This window comes from Sesamum indicum, linkage group LG4 (assembly GCF_000512975.1).
Source record: "Sesamum indicum cultivar Zhongzhi No. 13 linkage group LG4, S_indicum_v1.0, whole genome shotgun sequence".
Lineage (NCBI taxonomy): Eukaryota > Viridiplantae > Streptophyta > Magnoliopsida > Lamiales > Pedaliaceae > Sesamum > Sesamum indicum.
The window spans coordinates 11,253,857-11,280,662 of NC_026148.1; the positions used below are offsets into that span (position 1 = coordinate 11,253,857).

Sequence of the window (26,806 nt, forward strand, 5' to 3'; positions counted from 1 at the left end):
GAAGTGGGGAAAGAAAATGAAGGGGAAATGAAATTGGGATATTGTAAGTCTAACTTATGTCAATTTTTCCTCCTTTTTCGCAGCATCATATGCCTTTTTCCTCCAAAATGATGGAGTTAATGATAGTTAACGGAGCATAACATTCATGTGTGTCGCACATGATTTTATTAGACAGAAAATGCTTATTTTTTGTTTAATGATACTAAAATTCGAACCCACAACAATTGTGGCACAAAAAATAAAAATGATCTTTTTTAACGGTATCGAAAAAGAAATTTTCCCATTATGTGCCTATATAATTTTATATGTCTGCACATAATTATTTAACTATATGCGAATTTTTTTTATAGAATAATTATATGAATTATCATTTGTTATTTTTCCAACACTCTATAAATAGAAGTGTTGTTAGTAAGCTACATATCAATCTCAAACCTTTGATTCCTTTCAAAAAAGCCATCTACCTTCCTCACCCTTGCTATACATTGTACCTAGGAGAAATCAATGGGTGAAGTTGTGCAATATAATGGGAAGATTACATGGTTTGTTGTGCTGTCTTCTATTGTTGCAGCACTTGGAGGACTAATCTTTGGTTATGGTACTGGAGTAACAGGTAGTTTTTCCCACTGTTGTTCTATTATTGCATGCATGTTTTTTTAAGGTTTACAATCTAATTCGTTTGTATGAAGGTGGAGTGGCCTCCATGGAACCATTTTTGAAGAAATTCTTTCCGGAGATTTACAGAAAGATGAATGAAGAAATTATGACTAGCAACTACTGCAAATTCAATAGCCAACTGCTGACATTTTTCACCTCCTCATTCTTGATATCTGGACTTGTTGCTACTTTCTTTGCCTCCCCAATAACGAGGGCCTTGGGACGAAAAGCATCGATCCTTATTGGTGGAACTGCATTTGTCGCCGGTTCTGCGCTTGGTGGCGCAGCGAGCAACATCTACATGCTGATATTTAGTCGTCTTCTGCTTGGAATAGGGTTTGGTTTTACCAACCAGGTAACTTGGCAATATATATGGATTATCTAACTCCTTTTCAAACACTCATTTTTCTTTAACTTTCGAGCTTAATTATTGGGTAAAAGAAATTTTTGATCCTGTTAAAAAGGGTCATTTTCGTTTTTGGTACCATAATTGTTGCGGGTTTGGGTTATGGTACCATTAGACTAAAAAATACGCCTTTTTGGTCTCAAGTTAACGGCAGAGGCCATGTGCTTCGCACGTGGATGTTAACGGTTGTTACCTCCTAAAAAACAATGTTCTTATAGTTTGTGGCTAAAGTTGGTCAAAAGATGAGAAAAAAAATTAAGTGGGGAAAGAGAATGAAGGGGAAATGAAATTGAGATCCTGGAAGCCCTAACTTATGTCAATTTTTCCTCCTTTTGTCTCAGCATCACGTGCCTTTTCCCTCCAAAATAGCAGGGTTAACGGCAGTTAATGGAGCATAAAAGTCATGTGCGCTGCACATGATTTTATGTGACACCAAAAGGTTTATTTTTGGGTTTAATGATACCAAAATCCAAACTCGCGACAATTATGGTACCAAAAATGAGAATAACATTTTCTAACGGTACCGAAAAAAGATTTTGCCCCTTAATTATATTTGGGTCCGCCTAAATTACACTTTTCTTTAAAAAAGTTTTGAAAATAACTTACACCCTTTCAAAAATTCTTCCTCTATACCTGATACTATTTCATTAGGGTCTAGACGAAAAATACTAATACTAACAAAAAAAATTATATAATTTTTAATTTTACTCCTTATTTAATAATTTCATGTATATTTTTATGTACTTATCAAGGGATACTGTAATATATATTTTACCATTATTGTTGAATATTTTTCTCAATTGTGTTATGATAAAAGATATAAATAACTTTCAATATTTCAACTCGTGTTTAATATTCTGATTTGGATCATAAAGCAGTCTTTATTATGGGTTGGATGGAATATTATTATATAAATAATTAAAATCTTGTATATACTTGTTCAGATCATCTAGTGCAAAATGATATTATATTTCGTATTTTCTATTCAGTATATACATATCAAATGTATATTATATCTTTTAAATATATATTTATGAATTCTATACACATGACATGTATAAATTAATTGAAATATAAAATGCAATATATTATTGAAAATGAACTTCAAAATTCTTTCTTATTTTATGTTGGTTCCAATATTTTAATTATTTTAATATTCAATTTATTGTTGGTTAATTAATTTTGATTTTATGATTTGATTCATCATCATACTCACCCTTAATTTACAAATTATTTAACAGGGTCATTATTTTAAGTAATGATCATATTTATAACTCTATTGAAATAGGTAGTTATTTTTGGTGTTTGTTTATAGAAGAATTTGAGAATTTTTCAGTACTCCCACAAGCTTTTAATTTTTTTTTACAATGTGATGATATTGATTTACAATCTGGTCGTCGTCATGCGAGACTTTGGTGTGAGCTAATTGGATTTGTTTTGGAGTCATGATCAGCAATGCATACTTATACGTTGGAAGGCAATGATTTTAGTGTTACAGGGTGATAAATTACACTTTTTCCTGAATTTTACACCAAACACACTTCGAATGCATTATATTTGTCGTATTATTCATTCAAATCCGATCAAATCTGATTTGAGTTAAATTTTAAATTATTGCGTCGACATGCATGGATGTTGTTCACATTCCTTCAATTTCTTGCAGTCAGTCCCTTTATATCTCTCGGAAATGGCACCCCCACAACACAGAGGAGCTTTCAACTCTGGTTTCCAAGTATGTTTGGGCAGTGGAATTCTGATAGCCTATCTCCTTAACTACGGCATAGAAAAAATCAAAGGAGGGTGGGGATGGCGAGTTTCACTTGCATTGTCTGCGGTTCCTGCCTCAATTATGACCATATCGGCACCATTCCTTCCAGAGACACCCAATAGTCTTGTTCAGCAAGGCAATTACGAAAAGGCCAAGAGAATGCTGCAGAAAATCCGAGGCACCAATGATGTCGAAGCAGAATTCGACGATCTAGTAGCAGCAAGCAATGCTTCCAAAACCGTGGAACACCATTTTAATAAAATTTTTCAAAGAAAATATAGGCCTCAACTAGTGATGTCTATAGCTATTCCATTCTTCCAACAAGTAACCGGTATCAACGTTGTCGCATTCTATGCTCCATTACTATTTCGAACAATTGGCTCTGGGGTAAGCGCGTCTCTTTTGTCTTCCGTGGTCACTGGAATAGCCGGGATGTGCACAACCGTCTTGTCGTTGTTGATAGTCGACAAAGTAGGCAGAAGGGCTTTATTCCATGTAGGCGGAATTCAAATGTTCGTCCCACTAATGATCATTGGAGGAATAATGGCAGCAAAATTAGGCGATCAAGGCCAATTGAGCCAGGGATACAGTATTTCACTTCTAGTCTTGATTTGCATATACCTTGCTGGTTTTGGACTGTCATGGGGTCCATTGGGATGGCTAGTTACAAGTGAAATTTTTCCACTAGAAATAAGGTCAGCTGCACAAAGTATAAACGTTGCCACAAGTTTTCTCTTTACCTTCATCGTTGCTCAGACATTCCTAGCAATGCTATGCTATTTCAAGGCTAGAATTTTCTTCTTTTTCGCGGTGTGGGTGGCGTTGATGTCGGGTTTCGTCTACGTCTTGCTGCCGGAGACTAAGGATGTGCCGATTGAAAAAATGGAGAAAATCTGGAAGGAGCATTGGTTCTGGAAGAGATTTGTTGGCGATGGTGATGAAGAATATGAAGGGAATAAGATTTAAAATTACATTATTGCATGTAACTTTCTTATCTCGTTAGTAAGATTGAGGTTGCTTTAATTTCTAGTAAATTTCACAATCTCTCAATCAGTAAGATTGAATTAACGACTTTCATTTGCTTTATTTGAGTAATTTGTGATTACCCCCTCCTGTTGGGTCAGAATTATAAATGTATCTCTTTGATTTTGTTTTCATTATCAATTTTCAATTTTGTTCGTATGAGTTCTCATTGCATTTTTGAAAAAAGTTACTATTGGATATAAATATTAAATACTATAACTAGAAATCATAGTAAATAACTGTAATTCATGTAAAAGACTAACTTTTTTCACTATAAAAAAGATCATTTGTCACAGTCAAAAGTGATGACAAATGTTTTAGTCATTTCTACCACCTATTTATGAAGTTACAATCGCACATGCATTTTTACCAACTATTTATGAAGTTACAAAGATTATTCCGTACTATGCATAAGCGTCAATATTATTAAGAAAGCAAATTTTCCACACACATCATCAAATAATATATATAGTTATATAAAAATCAAGGTTAATTAACAGTCCTGTACAAATTGGTTGTCCTAATATATGTACAAATTAAGGTTAATTAACAATATATTAATGTTCTTAATCTAGCAATAGTCTTGTAATATTCATATACTTTTCAGCATGCTTATAGTAATTAGGTCTATATCTTTGCATATGTATTTTCCACATGTACAATAATTTGGTATGAATGTTGCCGTAAAATATATCTTTAACTGTTGATATGAGGTTGTGCAGTCTTCACTTGTCCTCTAAAGTCTAATGATCGAATAATTAAGCTGACATCAATACATACGTCAAAGATGTTGAAGCCGCCCACAACGAAAACCAGATGATTATGAGGCATTATTCATAAATTTTGACCTCTTGTACAACCATTCCTAGACAAACCGAAGTGTCCCTCCATCTAGGGCTATTAAGCCGAGTCAATGGACCCGACGAATCAGATCTACATGCACTACAAAGAAAATATAACATTAGTAACAAGATTAACAATTTTTAAAGCAGTCGCAAAAAATATAAATTGAGTGACAACAATTTCGAACTTGTCATTGTATAATTATTAGTAACAAGAATTGTGGATAAGGTTGTCACTATCAATAAGTAGTGACACATCTATAGTGACAACTTATTGACTATACAAATATCTATAGTGACAATATACATATGTCAAATACAACAAGAATATAGGTTTTGTATGTTTTACAATTTATACTTTTATCAGATCATATACTATTTTGCAGAATTTTAAGAATTTTTCAAATTTAATTTTATTAAATTGTTTAATGTTACTCATTCATCATAAAAATTATCTTTCTGCTTGATGCATAAAATTTACCCAAAAAAATATATAATAAATATACCTATTCTTTTTATTCTAAATAATTTGTTATATTTATCATAGGAAAAATTGATAATTCAGTTAATATCCAAATAAGCAAATAACTTATTACGTACAACATCACCCATATTTATTCTTATTTGTTGAGTAGAATTTCCCATCATAAATTTCTTATTTTTGAACTTAAAGATCTAATTTTGTTGCATTGCCAACAAGGAATAAATTGTCAATCAAAAACAAAATAATTAAATACCTTACAATTTACTATGGTTAGCTATACATTCACATAGTATACCAAATTTTTTTCTTACTATACAAAAACTTAAAATGCAATAATAAAACGTGTAACAACCAAGTTTCCGATAATTATAGTTTTTGTATTAAATTCCCTTATTTAAACATGTCCTTATGGTGTTTCTATTACCATATATGTGTTGATGTTGTAACATCTTTTACTTGCGATGACATCTCTATAAAAAGTAATATCAACTGAAGTATTTAAATTGTATAATTGTAGTAATTAAAGAATAACTTTCAACATAACTTTTACTACAATTGGTATCAACTCCTAAGTCACATATCCAATTTTATGAGGAATATCTGTTAGAGGTGATGGTTACAAATATACATGGTACGATTATAGTTAAAGCCACATATACATATGTTAGAAGCATCGATCTTCGATCTCTCGGACTCTTAGGATTATATATTTCCCCCTTTATGTGATAACAGTTGCTATATAGAAATTCCAAGGTCAAGACATAAAAGGTTGCTATGAAATTGACATCTCTATAGCAAGGAAACTGCTATAGAATTTTCATTACATCAACAATGGAAACTCCACACTAAGGTTTGCAAATGTATATATATTCCAATATTAATATTGCAAAAATATTTGGGACAAATCTTTTCACGCATAACACAACTATGAAAATGACTGTAGAAGAAAAAATTATATTTTACGTCCCACAAGTTAGTCCTTCAGCGATTTTGGTCTCATTGTTTTTAAACTCACAACATTACTCCCGCCATAACTCCGAAAAATTTGTAATTCAGTTCCAAACCTTAATTATGTTATATTTCTGACTAAAACAGCACGAGCTCCATTAGCTATTAATGGGAATTAAGGTTGTTTCCATCATAAATTTAACATAATTAAGGTTCCGGATTGAAATTATAAATTTTTTTAGTTATGGAATATAACTTGGTGAGTTCAAAACAATAAGATCAAAATCACAAATAAACTAACTTATGGGGACTTAAAATGCAATTTCGACTACAGAATTATATAGCCATGTGTTTCAGTACAAAAGATGGTCAAATGCAATTTACCTCCTGTGATATGGAAAATAGCCAAAAGAAAAAACAACAATAAATAAAAAGTTAGCAAAATAACCCAGTATTTGAAAAATGAAGCAAAAAGTCCCTTGTTTTAACTATTGATAGGGGAATAGGCTGCTTCGTTTCTCAATTTCTCGGTACAAAAAATGATAATCTCACAAGAAAAAAGATAATGTACTAAATGAGGCAATTGATCATTTCAATGAACAACATCTGTTTAACTTATCAAAAACAATACTAACAAATTAAAAACTGGTCAAAACAAAAATGCATAACGTCGCATTTTGTATTCTTACATTGATGTTAAGTCGTTATCCAGGAAAAGGAACTTTTCATAAAGTTGTTATCTTCCACAAACTTTAACTTTTCATTCTTTTTCCCTTCTTTGTTAAATGATGAATTCTTCAGTTTTTTAAAGTTGTCCACAAGTCGTTATCTTTCATAAACTTTATTTTTGAAATTTTTGTAAAATACATGCCATCCTTTAACTTTTCCACAGCGTCATAATTTTTCATAAAATTTATGTTTTTTTAAATTTTCTAAAGTCATTATGAAGATAGAACAAGTTTAACTGTACTATCAAATAATACTATAGAAATTATATTTTATGTATTCCAATTATTTATTAAGCTAGTAGAAAAAATTATATAATTTCCTTAAAAGTACTCCATTTTTCGAAATTTTTCTATGAAATCTTTGAGTTATCTAAAACAAATTATTTTTCTTATTCTTTTAGCAAAATATTTATTTCATACTTATAGCTACAAATATATAAATTATTTTATCATGCATAAATATTTTATTTAAAAATAATTGACTTAACATTAAGCTAAATTAGTGATGCTATATATATGTATATATCAAAGTAATAGTGACATTATATAACACATAGTTAAAAAAAATAAATAAATACTACATTATTTTTTTTTTTTAATTAATACACTATGTACATCAAATAACGCCAAATATATAATTATACAACATGAAAATAAATTACGTTGGTCCGCATAAATGATAGAAAATTAAAATACATATGCTTGAATTAAAAAGAAAAAGGTAATATTTTTAAATTTTATTTATATGACTATTATGTATGTTTCTTTAATTTTACAATTTTTCTGAATGCGGTACAGAAACTTTTCCAAAAAGTTTCTAGTATTGATTAACTTGAAATGTGTGTCAAAAACAAAATAGTAATTCATGTATTAAAGGATTCTCTTGTTTAACAATTTAAATTTTAATGAGATTCGCGGGTTGATTATCGGCAAGTTGTATGTCAATTGAATTCTCTAGATGTTACCTTCAAAATGATGGTATTCATACTTGATTTGGAGATATCTGTTAAGAGTTACGACAATTTGAATAGGTTTTGCCCAATCAACCATGGAAGTAGGAAATATGTTGTTGATTTGCGCAACTGATTCCTGCTTATATACAGATTTGTAAAATATACTATAAGAGCATCACTATATATAGCCTGTATGTGATTATAATTTTTGTTAATCTTATCTAACACATTCAAAGCAAAGTGAAAAGGAGTAGTTTTAGTAATCAAGATCAACAATATACAAATTAAAAGTTTAATAATATAATTGAGATACGTAGGCATAAAATGTGTTTGGTGTCACCTATCGATCACAAAAGTTCTACGTTGTTATGAAATGTGTGATTTCAATCATAGTTGCTACACAAAAAGTTGAGTCTGTTACACGTAATTTCACTTAAGTACAAAGTTTACCTGACCAAAATCACTCCTACAACACGCAGGTAACTAAGTAATTAAATCGATTTGCGTTGTAATTTACCCTTAAAAAAGAAGGCATAACTATATATCCACTTGAACTATCATGTCAGCAACAAAACTTTATATTAATATTTTTTGATAAATCATGTCATACAAATGAGATTTTACTGAATACTTCTCAACTTTTCCTAAACAATCCATCAATCAGGAACTATAATATCTGATGAATTGTGAATTATTTTGTTACTAATATGACAAGCTAATAAACAAACATGAATCAAGAACTGAATAATGTAGTAGTAAAAGACAGAAACAAAAGCATGATGAGTTCTGACAAGATTATGAGTCAGTGAAAAATTTACATGATAAAGATATGAATAAAAAAAATAAAAAGGATAAGGATATGCTTTTGAAGAGTGTGCCTTCAACAATATATGGTCACTTAAAAGCAGATATTATTTCTCAACAAGTAATACAAATAGTATTTAAAAGTTTGGGGAGAAAAAAGCAAATAAAGGGAAATTTCTGCTTTACGTCCCTCGATTGGAATAAAGTTCAGAGATATTTTACTAAACAAAAGAAAGAGCCAAGATAGCCATTATTGGTGTTAATAGCCAGGATGTTTCTACTACATAGTCGGTATTGTCTACTGTAATATATAGTAAGTGTTGGTTAGATTTAGTTTATTATTAATCATTATAGTATGATTGTTGTAATAATCTGTGTTAAATATTATTCGACAAAAAGATAATTATAATTAATTTATTTTAATTAATAATAATTTAATCGTTCTTACTTTAAAAAAAATAATAATAATAAGTACACACTTTGTTAAGATGATGATGATGAAGCCATCTGCTTTAATGGTTTTCGGGCAAATGGAGAAAGAAACTTAAATTAACAAATAAAAGGTAATAAGTTAAATAGATTTTTTTTATGGTTTGAAGAATTTCATCATTTCAATATTTTATGTTTCCTGTGTTAGGTTAAAGTTAGAAATCAGGGAACACAAATGAATGGGACAAACATGCGTGTTCATAAGTTAAACCACTTAGCTATGAGGTACTGACGTGAATACGGTAATATGAATACATTCCAATACAAACATAATAATACGAAAAATTTAAAAATGATTAAGACATGACACGACTATATCTAATATATTTTTTTATTATATATATTTTCAATTTTCTCCTAAGTATTAATGTACTAAAAATTTATAAATTGAACAATAAAGATCGAAGTTTTAAAGTTTCAAAAGTTTAGACCCACTAATATTGTCAACTTAGAAAAATAAAATAAAAATTACTTGACATACATTATTAAAAAAAATGGCTCAATTGGTCCTGCCACTAGCCTGAACAGATAGGCCCAGCCCAAGACCAACCTAGACAGGATCGCCGCACTTTTTCTATTGAGCCAAGTTGGATTCTGTACCGGACTGGATCGGATCACAACACATCTTAATTATTAAATATTATAGAGGATACATATGTACTCGGAGAATAATAAGTATTTTGGTGAATAATATCGAATCAATAAGAACAAATTCAAATACATATATGCCAATATTATTGCCTATCAACCAATATTATTTGATCTCGATCGATACTTTGAACCATACAGTAGAAATATGTGGTCCGTCCTGTTTAGCATGACATTAAGTCCTTCTTTTTCGAGGAATTATCATGAAAAGCCATGTTTACTCACATCAGGTGCATATGCCCGACCATTAAAGAGTACTAATGGCAACAACTGACATTATTAAGCTATCAGCTGAACAAAGAGAGCTACAGAAATCCCACTTTGGACCGGCAGCTGCTGCTGCATTCTCCAAGTGAATTTCCATTACCTCCCATTATTTAGGGTAAGTGAAGTCCAGATCCTCCCACTTCTCTGTGGGAAAACCAACATATGTACATGTTTTAAGGAACCACTTTGGACATTTTAGTACATAGAAAGAGGACAACTCTCTTTCACTCTATGCATTCGCTACAATTAAAGATAATATCAATACAATTTTATTCAATAATAATTTTAAAAGGCTTAAAGTCAATTTTCTTTCCCAACCTTCACGCTATTCTTATTTTAGACTTTTAAGTTACTAGGGTTTCAATTTGGTCCCGTAAAACTAAAAAATTCTCAATTTTGGTCTAAATTTCGCCAGAAAAAAAAAGGGACTCGTCGGAAAAAGTCACATGCCAAGCATGTGACTTTTTAAATTGAGAGCTGGATTGTGATTGGCTGAAAAAAATGATGTGGCGCAGACGTGGCGCCCAGTTGGAAATTAAAAAAAAAATATATGACTGACGATCCACGTCAGCTGATGACATGGATTTAATCCAGCAAGTCGCCGGAATTTCTTGCCCGCTAGTCGCCGCCACCTTCTCTCTTCAATTTCGCCGCCGTTACTTGGAATTTTTAGCCACCACATATACCATTCGATTCCCCATAGAAAGGAGAACAAAACCCCTCAACCAATTTTGAGATCCGACCACGATAGCAACTGGGCTTTGAAATTGACCGCCGCGGACAATTCCCGTCGATTTGCCAGCGACAGGACGACCCACGATCGCGGATTGGTACCATTGGATTCGTCTCATCACTTCGGTTCTAATGGGACTAGTCTCATCCATTTTCATCAACTAGGTGCAAAGATCCATCGTTTTGAAGATCTCGATCGTCGTCCGCCGCGACTGCAGCTTCTGTCGGTATTTTCTCCTTCGTCTGAACGAACCACCGGCTCGGACGACCACCGTTGAACTCCTCTCGTTCTGGCGAATCTTTTGAAACCAGTCCCATCGATTTTGGTCACCTCTATTGCAAAGGTCCAACAAAAGCTGTCCTCCGCCTTGGCCGGCGAGTTGACTCACCCGGTCATGCAACAGGAACTGCAGCAACGCAAACAGCTGACGTGTTTTTTAAATTTCCAACTGGGCGCCACGTCTGCGCTACATCATTTTTTCCAGCCAATCACAATCCAGCCCCCAATTTAAAAAGTCACATTTTTGGTACGTAGACTTTTTCTAGCGAGCCCCTCTTTTTTCTGGCGAAATTTGTATCAAAATTGAGAATATTTTAATTTTTACGTGGCCAAATTAAAATTTTAGTAATTTAGGGGACTAAAATAAGAATGACCTGAAGTTAGGGGATAAAAATTACTTTTAAACCATTTTAAAATTTAAGTGACAATAATTTAATTTGATGTCCTCACAATAATATAATTAGTAGCGACAAAGATAATGCATAAAGTTATTACTATAGACAATTACTTTTACCTAAGTCATTGACAGCAGCTATAGAATTCCATAATATTTCTTTTATTATTATAAACGTGTCATTAATTAATTGTCTATAACCATGAAAAGTTATTAATGATAAAATAAAAATAAAAAGAATTTTTATTGATCATTATAATGATAAAATAAAAAAAATTCCCAACTTACTAGTATCATTACTAGCTTTTTTGTCGCTAATTGTGATTGGTAAAATTGCAGCGTACATGAATTATAATATCATTTAATATATGATTGTTGGTATTATGGCACTAGTCCTGCACGCTCTAAAATATCCTATCAAGTATTTCCATGGCTGACTGGCTGAATTCCCCAATCAATCTGGCCTGGTGAACCGTTTCCCCTATTTCGGCTAGTTCGTTATTGGATGGGTTGACTCGACACAATGGGTCAATTTGTAGCCAATCAAGCCTGCTTCACTGGGACAATTTTTTATGTGCTTTATTTATCTTTATGAATGATCATCGAAATGATCGATCTACCCCTTATTTTTTCTAATTTTTTGTCTACAGTCTGGTCAGGTGCAGTATATCGTAATGAGTGTCCACATCTCAGGTATCAGCTTGGTGGCTTCTTTAGAACCATCCACCGTTTAAGAAGTATATTTTTGTTCTATTATTTAGTATTAAAATTTAAATTTCAATTAATATAAAGTGTTTGTGGATTGATTGCAACTGATGAAATTGTGACCCAAGGCTCGTCTTTGGTTCAACCATTTACCGTTTAAGAAGTTTATTGCAGCTAACATAAAACTCATATGAGCCTTCACCTGGGATGAGGTTCAAGACATGAACCAGAAATTTTCAGGAGATGTTTTCGGATGATGGAAAGAAGGATAAATACTGTTTTGGCCCTAAAACATAGTTATTTATGCGTTTTTTATCATCAAATAATTTGATGTTGCAGTTTTGATCATTAAATTGGGAGTTTTGGTCTTTTTCGTCAGTGGACTATTAAAATTAACGGAGGAAAAAAGCAGTCATTTCCCCATTTTGTGGTCTTTTCTAAGTTTTGGTCCAAAAGTACCCATTTCACCCATAAGTTTCAAGATAGAAGAGAAAAATGACGTTGTTTATGGATTTTTTTTGTTGTATGGATGTCTATTTTTCTATGAGACATTGTTCTTTGCATTACACATAGGTTGTAGGAATCTTTGGATTACTGCATTATACATAAAACATGTCATTAATAATATTTTGTCAAGATTATTAAAAAAAGAAGTGATGTTTAAATTTTTATTTTTTGGTCTTCTCTCTTGAAACTAGGTATTGAAGGAAACTCGATACATGTGTACATTGAAATTTCTATTATACTTATTTAATTAATAAAAAGAATCAAATAAAATTAGTAACAAATTGAAATTGATATTTTCTCAATAAACAAGTTTTACTAACTTTAAACATTCATAAATAGATATAATTAAGAGAAAATCTTTAAAAAAAATTAGTAATCGTATGTAAAGAAAAATGTGCTTGACAATATCTAATATATATATATACCAAGAATAATTATTGTAATCCGGTCATACTTAGTAAATAGTACAACTACATCAGCTACCTAACAAATTTGCATAATGCACTCCTTAGTGCAATTGAAGTGCGTCCGCCGTGGAAGATGTCGCATCAAAACCAAGTGCGCTGCTTGTTCCTATAAATAGGAATCTTGTTGATGTAGCTCCACATATCTGTAATCTGAACTTCGTTTCCCTGTCAAAAAAGACATATCCTTTGCTGACATCGTCAGTCACCAAGGACATAAAATCAATGTCTGCGCATTACAATGGCAAGATTACAGGGTTCGTGCTGCTATCTTCCGTCATTGCAGCAACTGGAGGACTCATCTTCGGTTATGGCACTGGAGTGACAGGTCGCAATCATTTCTAGTTTACGTCAATCTACCACATCTTGTTCAAAATAAAACATTACCATTCTCGTTTGCTCTTATCCTAGGTCCTAAACTAGATATGTATATGTACACGGAAATTATAATTTTAATTCTGTCAGTATTGGAGTATCAACTTTAGTTCTGTAATTATGATAAATTTCAGGAGATGTCGTTGTGATTTACCCTTCAATTATACAATATTAATTCTGTAAGTATGGGATGGCAATTTTAGTTTTGTATGAATATATTATATATATAGCAATTTTGTTCTCTAATTTGCTAAAATGGTTGGAAAAGTGAACATGGTCAGCTTATGTGAATGCACTTTTTTAACCATTTTTTTTCCTGAATGTAGTGAATTTTCAAAAATTACAGAACAAAATTATCATAATCGTTTCGTACAGGACTAAAATTGACGCTCTCATACTTACAAGAACAAAAATGCAGTTTTTCACTACTTGATGTTACATGTCGATCGACTTGTTACCATATTTGTTTTATAATTACAACTATGATCCTCTCTCACTTTAAAATCTGATACGTTTTTGTTGAAGGTGGAGTGGCCTCAACGGATCCATTTTTGAAGAAATTCTTTCCAGCGATATACAGAAAGATGAATGAAGAAGGAGAGACGACAAGCAACTACTGCAAATTTGACAGCCAACTACTCACATTTTTCACCTCATCATTCTTAATATCTGGGCTTATCTCTACTTTCTTTGCTTCACCCGTGACGAGGGCCTTGGGACGCAAGGCATCGATCTTTATAGGTGGTGTTGCATTTATCGTGGGTTCTGTCCTTGGAGGCGCAGCCGAGAACATCTATATGCTAATATGCAGCCGTCTCTCACTTGGAATAGGATTCGGTTTTACCAACCAGGTAAGTTGGCCGCGTCGATCAAAATATCAATTTCTACTAATTTTGATGCATTTGAAATGAAATTAAATATAGTAATTTCATAATGGATTTGACGTACATTATGATGAAATGTCGTCCAATTATTGGAAACACGTGTTTTCGATGTATGTTTCATGTCAAGTTGAATACTTACAATAGTACTTATTATTTGGTTAATTCTTTCGATTTAGCTAAACCTTATTAGAAACAAAACAATTTTCGATTTTGACAATTTTTTTTAACTCAAATTGTATAATAAAATCTTAATTAAATGTCTAATGGCAACTGAGAGCAGACAGCAAGGATTTGACGTTACATGCAAATATTGGTATTAAGCATGTTTCTTTATATATCTAAATTTTCAAATATTGCAGTCAGTTCCCTTGTATCTCTCAGAAATGGCACCCCCTCAACACAGAGGAGCTTTCAACTTTGGTTTCCAATTATGTGTGGGCAGTGGAGGCCTAATGGCCCTCCTCGTCAACTACGGCACAGAAAAGATCACAGGAGGCTGGGGATGGCGAGTTTCCCTTGCATTGGCTGCGATTCCGGCCTTAATTCTAACCATATCGACACCATTCCTTCCAGAGACGCCCAACAGTCTTGTTCAGCAAGGCAATCAAGAAAAAGCTAAGAAAATGCTGCAGAAAATCCGAGGCACTGATGACGTTGAAGCAGAATTCGACGATCTAATAACAGCAAGTAATGCTTCTAAAACCATCAATCACCCTTTCAAGAAAATTTTTCAGAGGAAATATAGGCCTCAGCTAGTGATGTCCATAGCGATTCCATTCTTCCAACAAGTAACCGGCATCAACCTGATATCTTTCTACGCCCCAATGTTGTTTCTAACAATTGGTTCTGGAGTAAGCGCCTCTCTTTTGTCTTCCGTCATCGTTGGAACAGCCGGGACTATCATGACCGTCTTGTCATTGTTGATTGTCGATAAAGTAGGCAGAAGGGCTATATTCCATATAGGCGGAATTCAAATATTAGTTCCACAACTGATAATCGGAGGAATAATGGCAGCAAAATTAGGAGATCATGGCATATTGAGCCCAGGGTACAGCATTGCAGTTCTGATCTTAATGTGCATATTTTCCATTGGTTTTTCATTGTCATGGGGGCCATTGGCATGGTTAGTTACGAGCGAAATTTTTCCACTAGAAATAAGGTCAGCTGGACAAAGTATAAACGTTGCGACGAGTTTTCTCATTACTTTCGTTTTTGCTCAGACATTCCTAGCAATGCTATGCCATCTTAAGGCTGCAATTTTCTTCTTTTTCGCGGTGTGGGCGGTGCTAATGACAGCGTTCGTCTATGTTTTACTGCCAGAGACTAAGGATGTGCCGATTGAAAAAATGGAGAAAATTTGGAAGGAGCATTGGTTCTGGGAGAGATTTGTTGGTGATGGTGATAAAGAATATGAAGGGAGTAAGATTGAAGGAGCTTGATTTAAACTTGCTTTACTCATTAGCTTTCTTATCTTTATCAGCAGGATCTAGTGGCTTTAATTTGCTTTATTAGTGGGAAATAGATTTTAAACCCTTTGATCCACAAGATTGTGAGGCCTTCATTTGCTTTACTTCAAATAAAATCCACATCTGGTGTGTGAAATAATGAAATTGCAAATGTTATATTTTAGTCCGTAGAGTGAAAGAGGAGTCCCTCATATCATAGTCGGGACAATCCTATCAATTACACTTTGTTGATCAGTTGTAGCACGCTACTCAAATACAAGACTTCTAGAATTTATACTGGACACATCCTAGGTTTGTATTTCCACAGAGCCCAAATGCTCAAGTTGTATGAGCTTTTGGGTTTTTGCAAGATTCAAATAAATAGAGCACGCAAAACTCAAAACTACTGTTAGTACTTGACATCCAAATCAATACAAATTTAGAGAGAAAAAAGTTATCCATTTCATTCTCTTTGGGCCGCTGGCACCACATTATTAGCGTCCTGGGGCGTGCGTGACATATGTCTTTACCATGCCCAGCCTCCAACTGTTCATTTCTGGGCTTTTCCAAAAAGTTTTTGCTGAGGCCTTTCTGGACCACTTAGACCGTTCCATCTGGACCGCTTCAGTTGGTATCTTAATTGCCAAATTCAAATATATCCCCCATTAATTAATTAACATAAACTATATTCTCATATATTAAATCATGACCACAGTTTCAACCCTGGGGACCAAAACCTTAAGGACTGTATGTTGGCTCTTGGCACCGCCCAAGAGTGAAGTGGACGGTATATGTCGCACTCCATCATTGGACAAAATGGCAATTTCAACTTTAAATGTTGTCTACCTCATAAAGACCTTGTGCTTGTATTCTTTGACAAATAAATATATAAAAGTGGATTAAATACTTAATATGAAATTATAGAAAAAATGGTAAGTTAGATAGTGATAAAACTAAAAGTTCAAATCGTTTGAAAAAGAAAGTTGAAAGCAAAACAAAACTGGAGTTTTTGAGCGTTTGGATAAACACTTTAGTATTTACAATGTACTGAATAAGACGTAAAAGTTTGTAGAAAACTATTTATAACTCTTGACTTAAATCAATTTAATTTAAATATTCAATATATATTATAAAATAAAAATATTTTTTTGGTTTAATTTCGTTTTGCTATCCGAATTTATGATCGTTTTTACATTTTGGCATCTAAACTTTTTTTTGTTTCAACTTACTATCTCAACTTCATAAATTTTGAACTTTATCGATTTATAACTGTTTTCCAATCAAATCTTCTGATGAAAAAAATCACATGTGCAGATATTTTTTAGGGTTGTATGATGTGATATTTTTCACATACACAAAAAAATGTGATGTTTTTCAAGCAGAAAAATCAACAAAAAAAAAATCGTATATAACGAAGTACAAATTTCACAAAATCGAGATGATAAATTGATACAAAAAAATATTAATAACAAAATATAAAAATAAATATATTTCAAATAACAAAATATAATTTTCTCTCTTTTTTCTAAAATATTTTCAACAATAAGCTAACCACCCCTAAAACCAAGCGCTTGAAAAGTAAGAAGAAATTAGGTATAAGAGTTGCTACTGCTGATGATTGAATTGGAATTGCTATCCATTGTCGTTCTGCTTTTGTACGTAAAGTCAGAAGTTGGATCTGCATGCCCCCCAAAATGGGGAGATGCTGCCACCCAGATGGGCGGCCGTCGGACATGTGGCCTACCTCCCACTCACTAATTAGATATTTTTAAATATTTTTTACTTTATAAAAATAAATAACTAAAAAAATTATTTTAATTCATTTTTAAAAATTATGCATATACATAATGCGACATATAATAAATCACCATATTTAGATTAAAAAAATTATTAACATAAACAATCACAATCTATTGTTGGTTAGTCAACACAACTAGTTCTAGAATAAAAATATTTTTTTAATGAAAATATACAAAATTCAATTAATTTAATAATAATTAGATTCCCGAATAGGGCAATCTTTCGAGCTGCTACTGAATCCATGGACAGGCAAAAGAAAATCTGGCGAAATGAAACATCTTAGTAGCCAGAGGATAAGAAAGCAAAAGCGGTTCCCGTAGTAGCGTTGAGCAAAATAAGATCAGCCTAAACCCTGTTGAAATATGGACCACTTCAGTATGTAGAGAAAAATTTTGTAATGAATAATAATAAATATGTGATAGATAAAAAAAAAGAAATATAAAAATAAATAAACGCTAAAATAAAATCCTAAAAAGATCAGGTGCACTAAATTAAATAAAAAAAGACAATAAATGACAGCAGCCCGCCCATTCCGTTAGCATTCATTGAGACATGATAGCTCTTTTTTTTTTTTTTTTTGTGAATTAAAACACGAAAGGATAGGTGGTCGATGCTTCATCATGTCTAGCTATTTTTGGATATTTTTAATTATATAACCATTATTATCAAATGAGTATGGCATAATAGCATTTACAATTCTTTCTTGATTTCTAGTTTGTGATGCTAACAAATTCCTTGATATTTTCAGTTAAATAACCATTTATTATCAAATTATATTTTAATATGTAAACTTTTTCACATTTTAAATTAAATTTAGTTTTATCGAACCTTCTAAGAAACCATTGTAAAAAGCATATCAGTCATTGAATAATGATGGTTATATGATATTAAAGTTTAGGGTAAATTACAATAATTAATTTTTTTCTGAAATTTAACATAATTGTTAATACCTTCTTATTGTTTGAAAAACCAATACCCATGTACATTAATAAAATTATATAATTTTTGGACAATAATCTGAAATAGTCCACTTTGTTCTTACTCTATTTTTTAAAAAAAAATCAAAAATTATAAAATACCAAACAAGTTGGATGGAAAAGTTTTAAATATTATAAAATTTAATCTACTTAATCTCTAAAATAATTTAAAACTATAATTATTGTCCAACGATATTTTTGTTAATTTATTATAAAAATAAATAAATATTAATTAACGAAGATTGCTTAAATGAGGATGAGGTTGTGTTAGTAAGAGATAGAATTTGCATCATACTTTCAAGAAAACCCTAAATATGATGGGGACAATCATTACACTTTCAAGAATTTGCATTCTACAAAATTCACCTATTTTAACTATATTTTGGCTAAAATCCATTTTACTGAGCTATTTATTTAAAATAGCTAAAAATCTTCATGTATTTTAAAAACAAGTAAAAAATTCCTCTGTATTTTAAGAATTCACCACAAAACCCTTATTTTGTTAGAAATTAATAAAAGGTGGGGGTACGCGTCTTAAATGTGTTTGAACTTGATTTTTGTGTATGTTGATATTTTTTTGGTATTTAATCAACTAAAGTGGCTTTATATTATATCTAAAATTATTGTGATGATAAAATTGATTTTTTTTATTTTTTATTTTTTTACATTTTCCTCTTTCTTAAAAATAACAATTCTTTTTTCTTAAATATATTTATATTAACTATCAAAATACAGAAAAGAATTACATTACAAAGACTAACATAATATATTTTATTTTTCAAAAATTTAGATATCTACATGAATACAGATATTAAGCAATTATAATAAGTATAAGTTATAAATTAATTTAAATATAATAATTATCATAATTGACTAAAATTATTCTAAATTAACTAAAGTTTTTAATTATTATAATTATCTAAAATTATTCTCATTTAACTAAAATATATTTAATTAATATTGATGTGTACAATTTTACCACGGGGTCCAGCAAATTTTGGATTTTGGTGATGGACTTGGGCTGATTGAGTAAAAGAACTTGAAAAATAGGACCTACAAAATAACACGTTAGCACTCCGACGCTTAAATTAGTCCCTGATTTAAGAATAAGTAATTCAAAAATAAATCGTGACAAGAAATTGAGATAGAAATAAGAAATTTATGAAAGCAATATGGTTATAATGTGAGTAGATAGCTACAACAAGAGCAGAGAAGATAGTGCATGTAGTTATAGAGGGGGCATCCCCTTCCGTGGGGACTCTATACATTACCTGTATTTTCGAAAAATGGGCAAAATACTTGTGGTTAAGGCATGATTTCATCTTATTTTTAGCTAATCAACACGTCTTTGCTTGAGAGAGGACTTCTATTCTGCAGGGAGTCATTCTAAGTCAAGGAGTACTGAGTTTTGGAGACGCCCTCCTTCTCATGGGTTGGGCTTGGAGGGCAAGCCTGTGGCTTGACAAGTCTTTTACTGAACTTTCCTCTTGGGCCGAGTTTGGTAATTCTCCAATAGGCCATCTTCGTCATGAACTGATGAGCTCAGCTTGGACTTCATGACCTATTTTGAGTCAAGTATTTTTGAATCACACACATAAAATATAATTAAATTAATTAAAAGACGTGGCTCATTTTTGTCAATCCATAAATACCACAGGAATATGTTTCTTTTATACAGATGGTCCAAAATGGACCACCCCGTTGATTGCTAAAAAAAAAAAAAAAAGCCAAAGATCAATGAGTACACGACAAGTCTCTGAATTTTCAAATATATACGTATTTCATTGTCAAACATCAAAAGTTCTTTTCGCATCACTCTTCACTTCTTGAGAACTGCTGGTATTTTTTGTATATTCGATTCCTGTCACGCTGATTTGACTTCAGAGGATGGACGGCAATTGTCAACCGTTAGCCAAGAAAATTATGCACTCATCTTCTTCATATTCTTTTTGTGATTTGACTTCAGAGGATGGACGGCAATTGTCACCCGTTAGCCAAGAAAATTATGCACTCATCTTCTTCATATTTTTTTTTTTGTTCTTGCTCTATTTAGTATCTTGAATTGCTCTCATTTTTGTCTACACGTTTCCTTTTATCTCATCCATTGCTAATCTCCTCTCTCTCTCTCTCTCCACAGCCTGCACACGGGTTCTTGCTGTGACCAAGGGTTCTTTGGCTCTGGGGATTTGATCTTTTATTCTTGAAAGGTAAATTCGAGCTGCTTGTGATTTCTTTTGATAGATTCACAAAGTAAGAAAAGGGGTTGATGTGGAATACTGAGTAAAAAAGTTTTTATCTTTGATGCTACTGCGAGTATGGCCCTTTACAGATTAGAACCCTTTTGCACAATAAATCAGCTTCTTGAGTATGTTGCATTAATAATTATGGGAAGATGATGATGCAGAGTTGTTGTGCTTTTTCATTTGGCAATAGTGAGGAGTGTCTTTTAAGGAGTGATGCGGAGACAGAATTGGCTTGATTCTATTTTAGATTTTAAGTGCGTTGGTTGCTCACTGTAGTGGAACTTTATATATTTGAAGTGTAGGTTGAGAAAATTGACAAGAAAGATAGATGTACCTTCTTAAGTTGTTGTGAAATATCTGATGGCTTTTTATTAATATCCTACTTATTACCAAAGCGCTGTTTAACTAAGTTCCTTCTAGACTTGTGTTCTACATTTAAGAATTGTTGGGTTATTGTTGTCATGGATATAAATAGCAACTTATCGACTTTTGAGTCTTCATGACTGGATTGGTTGAGATGGTATTTGAAGGGTGCTTGTGTGAGTTTATAAGCTCTTTAAACTATCTTATTAATATGTGTTACAACTTATAAAATATTGCAAAGTGTTCGGTAATATTTTTTACAAAAGGGGCTTATAAGATCTAAAATAGTAACGTATCATAAGCTCCATGATCTTATTTTATCCAAATATTCCAGGATTTTTTTTTTTTTTTGATTTTTCTAAAATAAGGTTTAGCATCTTATAAGTTAAAAGAACATTTTTACAAAATTGTATGATGTATAAGATATTATAACTAAGCTTGTCCAAACACCCTCTTTGTTAATGGTTCTTGTAGCCAATTTCATATATGTATTCTTGGAGCCTGAGTGATCAAAGAATTCATGTTATAAGTAAGGAAATGAATCAGTTTTTACGTCAAAACAATGATGAGTTAGTTCATATTGCACAGACACTTCTTGAGGCTTTGCACTCAACTATGAGCTAAACTAATTCACAGAGATGCAAGCAATAATTACATAATGAATTATTAGTTAGACCATATTGCATAGGCGCTATCTTAGACTCTTGCACTCAGATATGTACAGACCCGATCGCATAGATGCTTTCTTCTTAAATGATGTTCCTAACTTTCTTGACTATGCTTTATGGATATACCTCTGTTCTTTGAATTTAAAGGGATTATTCCTTTATCTGTCTCCTTTGTTGACATGAACATGAAGATCATTGCATTTTCCCTTTTTCACCTTCTTGCTTACCTCTTTTTTTATTGTTGTTGTTGTGCTTTTCTGTTGCCATTGGTTTTACAGAACTAGACTACATAGGATTATTTCTTGTTGCTCAACTTGAAGGAAAATTCATGGCGGTTGCTGTAGCCATTAACACAAGTGAAGGCTTGCAGTATAATGGCAAGATTACATGGTTGGTTACTCTATCTTGTATTATTGCGGCAAGTGGAGGACTACTCTTTGGCTATGATACTGGAGTAACTGGTAAGCTTTTTATTACTATTACTTGTTTGTCAAAGATATATTTTTCTTGGTCAAGATTAAAGTTATCAGAGAAGTCGAATAAAATGGGCTCGTTTGGTTATGACTTAGTTTATCTGTCCCCTGCACCCCCAGAACAGAAATGAGTTTCAAGCAGAGGAAAGGCCTCCGGAAATCTATTTTCTTTTTCAACTTTTAGTATGATAAATGGAATAAATCTACATTACCTGAGAAATCTGAATACAGTTCAGAAGTTTAAAGTCAGAATTTGACATACCAAGTGATAAATATTTTTAATCCATGTAGAAGAGAAATACGATGAGCTAGTGTTGAAAAATTTTATTGCTACCACAGACTTCAAATAAAAAGTCATCATGAAATATATGATTAAGTTAATAATGACTAAAATGTATTACTTGTACATATGATAAAGTTACATTATGTAGCCAAAAACCATGGGTTGTGATGGTGGGAAATGATAAGGAGATCCTGTTGGAGAAAAGAAGAAACATTTTGTAAGATTATATTTTATGCCAAATTTCTGAATTTATTATGTAATAGGTACTGAAAGTTCTGACAGACACCTTTTTCTTTCTAATTTATGCTTTTCTATACATCTAATGGAAGCTTTATTTTTTGAAAGTTCCCTGTTTGTAAGTAAATATTAGAGTATGATATATTTACTAATTTTGTTACAACTTGTAATACTTTTGTCTCGAATTTAATACTCAGTCTCGATATCCCAACATAGGACTTTATATTTCTAGAAATTTGCTCCCTATTGGGATGTGGGAAGAATTAGAATCAACAAGTGTTTATAACGAGCCCAAGCCTAACTTGACGCACTTACTCAACTCAACATGAACTTACCTTAGCTCAAGCTCGGATACTAATTCAAGTCATAATGTTTAGCTAGCTTAATTGATTAGAAATTATATTAAGCCTGGTGTAAAATTTTTCAAGTTGAATTGTAAGGTTTGAGCTGACTTTTGATCATTATTACTTCTAGTTAACATACTAGTGAGTTCTTATTGGTAAGCTTTTGTGCAGGTGGAGTGACCTCAATGGAATCATTCTTGAAAAAATTCTTCCCTGTGGTTTACAAAGAGATGAAAGAAGACACAAACCTGAGCAACTACTGCAAATTTGATAGCCAACTTCTTACTTCCTTCAGCTCCTCACTCTATATATCTTGCCTTATTGCTTCTTTCCTTGCTGCAACTGTGACTCGGGACTATGGCCGCAAGCCATCGATCATAATTGGTGGAGTTGCTTTTCTCAGCGGAGCTGTCCTAGGAGGAGTGGCTGAAAATATCTACATGCTAATAATTGGTCGTCTCCTACTAGGAGTAGGGATTGGTTTTACCAACCAGGTTGGTTTTCTTGTTTACTTTTTGCCATATTACGATGATTAGTTACAAAACGAATTTCTATTTTGCTTAACCTAAAACTGACAATATACTTTAAGGGGGAAAAAAAAGAAAAAAAACTTAACGAATGAGGTGCAAGCCAGTGACTTATTTCTTGTGTAATTTTGAAATTTTAAGGAAGTTTTGAGAGACTTTAGGACCTGACAATCATGCCATTGGTAAATTATATCCACTAAGTGGTTCCTGTTAAATTAAGGGCATTGGTTGTCTTGGGAATTTACATCATTAGCATATGCCTAAATTTTTAAACTCTTTTGCATATCTCTTGGCAGTCAGTTCCCCTGTACCTCTCAGAGATGGCACCCCCTAAATCCAGAGGAGCTTTCAACTATGGTTTCCAATTGTGTATTGGCACGGGAAGTGTACTGGCTTCCCTTATTAACTATGGCACTGAAAAGATAAAAGGTGACTGGGGATGGCGAATCTCCCTAGCAACGGCTGCATTGCCTGCCTTGGTTTTACTTGCAGGGGCAGTATTTCTCCCGGAGACTCCCAATAGTCTTATTCAGCAAGGCCATGATTATGAGAAAGCTAAGAGGTTATTACAAAGAATCCGAGGCATTGATGATGTCGAAGAGGAACTCGACGATCTCGTAAGAGCAAGTAATGCTTCCAAAAAAATCAAACACCCATTCAAGAAAATCCTACAAAGGAAATATAGGCCTCAACTGGTGATGTCAGTAGCAATTCCATTCTTCCAGCAAGTAACGGGCATCAATGTTATAACGTTCTATGCTCCAATACTATTTCTGACAATTGGTTCCGGTGTAAGTTCTTCTCTTCTGTCTGCCCTTGTCCTTGGAATAGTCGCGACAAGCATGACTGTCATCTCATCCTTCATAGTAGATAAGCTAGGCAGAAGGGTCATATTCCACGCAGGTGGAATTACAATGTTTATTACTCAAATGTTGATCGGAGGAATAATGGCAGCCAAATTAGGGGAACATGGTCAAATGAGCCAAGGTTACTCGCTTTTGGTTGTGGCCTTGATTTGCATATACAGTTGCGGTTTTGCATTTTCATGGGGTCCATTGGGATGGTTGGTTACAAGTGAGATTTTCCCACTGGAAATAAGGTCGGCTGCTCAAAGTATAAACGTCGGGGTAAGTTTTTTCTGTAGCGCCCTTATCAGTCAGACATTCCTGGCTATGCTCTGCCATTTGAAGTATGGAGCTTTCTTCTTTTTCGGGGTGTGGGTGGCGCTGATGACGGTCTTCGTGTACTTATTATTGCCGGAGACTAAGAATATACCGATCGAGAAGATGGATACAGTGTGGAGGAAGCATAAGTTCTGGAAGAGATTTTACAAGGAAAACAAGATTCAGGAGCCCTTTCTCTCCCCATGAATACCTCATAGTTAGTTTGTACATAAAAAATATCCTATACAGAAGAGAGAAATTATTTGAATAATAGGGGAACATGTGAAACCTAGCAATTTCTTATGTATATGAGCAAAAGCTGTAGTGTGGCTGATATTTTGGAGCCACTGTATGATTTTTATCTTCTCATTCAATGCTTGCACGCATTGTTATTCAACTCAACTTTGTATATTACATTTGTACTTTGTAGTAATTGAAAAGGTACGACAGTTTTATAAAATTTGTGATTGATATATAAAATTTTCACATATGTATAAAGGGTTAATTTAGTCATCCTCCCCTGTTGCCACCATGGGAAATTATACGTTTTTTTTTTCTTACTGTGATTAAATTACATAAACGTTTTTTTAAAAATCCTCATTTTTTTTATATAATTTTTCAGAATTTATATAAATATTTATTTGTATGTTGTTATAGCTAAACGCTATATTCCACAATTTTTAAAAATTGTAGTGAACTTAGAAATGTATTCTAAAGTATACAAATTTATACATATAATTAATTTATAATATTCTATGATTCTGTGATAATGATGCAATAATATGTTTTAAATATTTGTATGTGTAATGATTATAAAATATATAAATTTTTTATATAACATATAATTTTATTCATATAAACTTATATGCATAATTAGATTAAAAGAGTTATTTATAATTATGATATTAAAATAATTGCACAAATACTGCAAAGTGGACTACTACTCTACATTGTTATTCTGAGTAACGAATTCCGATTTATTTATTTTTATTTGTGAAGTTGTTGCTCAGACTATTTTGTGAAGAGTAATGACTTCACAATATATATATATATATATATATATATATATACATATTCTTTTAATATTATTGTGAAGTCGTTGTTTGGAGTAACAACGACTTCACAAAATATATATTTATTTATTTTGGCTAAAGCAATTACTTTTGAGTATAATTTGACTAAATTTAAAGAGAAATTTGTATAATTTATAATGAAAAGTTAAAAGAGTAATTTTATAAAGAACGGTAGGATTTTTTTTACTGTTGTTAGTATAGGGGTGATGATGTAATTTTTTAAACTTGAGGGTGTCAATATTAAAGAAAAAAGGTAACTAGTCATTTATTTTAAATTTTATATTTTATTTTGTATTTCACACAATGTATAAGTATTATAATTAACAGAAGATAGTGGTCTTCTGTTAGATTCCATCTTGTTTTCTGCAATTCTGTCCCCTCAATGCGTGGAAAAAATGTATTCCAGTTTTGGATAATTCGTTTAATTTCTTAAAATGATGTCTCGAAATCACGTCCACATGACACTATGCATATTATCTAAGTATGATGAGTGAACAAATTTATCACGTGATGATTTTATATGTTGTACCCATCTTATTTAACATAATTGGAGCAAACTCCACTCTCGGAAAGGCCACTATCTTCCCAACACTGCAAGAAAACATACATAACGCTGAGAGGTTTGTACATAGAATCAGAGCTGCAAGTTTCAATGGTGGTTTAATGATCCAGGAATTAGAATCAATTACTTCTTACGCCCAGTTCATGTTACTGCTATTGAATTGTGTTCTATATTTTTTTCTGTACTTCTTCATCCATCTAATTTTTGCTTTGCTGTGAGTTGTGTTCTATATATACTTAATTAGTTTAGAAGAAGTATGTTTCTTTTGTTCTTAATGATTAATCATCTTG

The 26,806-nt window shown here is 32.2% G+C and overlaps 3 protein-coding genes across 4 annotated transcripts; all 3 read left to right on the forward strand.

Moving 5' to 3' along the window:
• LOC105160739 (hexose carrier protein HEX6) lies at positions 423 to 3,988 on the forward strand. Its single transcript, XM_011078218.2, has 3 exons — positions 423 to 613; positions 690 to 1,012; positions 2,727 to 3,988. The coding sequence occupies exons 1-3, from the start codon at positions 505 to 507 to the stop codon at positions 3,795 to 3,797; spliced, it is 1,503 nt and encodes a 500-aa protein (XP_011076520.1). The 5' UTR covers positions 423 to 504; the 3' UTR covers positions 3,798 to 3,988.
• LOC105160637 (hexose carrier protein HEX6) lies at positions 13,177 to 15,928 on the forward strand. The gene is made up of 3 exons (XM_011078109.2): positions 13,177 to 13,427; positions 14,000 to 14,325; positions 14,718 to 15,928. The coding sequence occupies exons 1-3, from the start codon at positions 13,325 to 13,327 to the stop codon at positions 15,795 to 15,797; spliced, it is 1,509 nt and encodes a 502-aa protein (XP_011076411.1). The 5' UTR covers positions 13,177 to 13,324; the 3' UTR covers positions 15,798 to 15,928.
• On the forward strand, positions 20,406 to 25,361 carry LOC105160638 (hexose carrier protein HEX6-like). Of its 2 annotated transcripts, none has more exons than XM_020693404.1 (4): positions 20,406 to 20,787; positions 22,175 to 22,315; positions 23,363 to 23,685; positions 24,015 to 25,361. In XM_020693404.1, the coding sequence occupies exons 2-4, from the start codon at positions 22,183 to 22,185 to the stop codon at positions 25,086 to 25,088; spliced, it is 1,530 nt and encodes a 509-aa protein (XP_020549063.1). In that variant the 5' UTR covers positions 20,406 to 20,787; positions 22,175 to 22,182; the 3' UTR covers positions 25,089 to 25,361. The 2 variants fall into 2 exon arrangements, with proteins under 2 accessions (XP_020549063.1, XP_011076412.1); XM_011078110.2 differs by having other exon boundaries at positions 20,407 to 20,787; positions 22,133 to 22,315.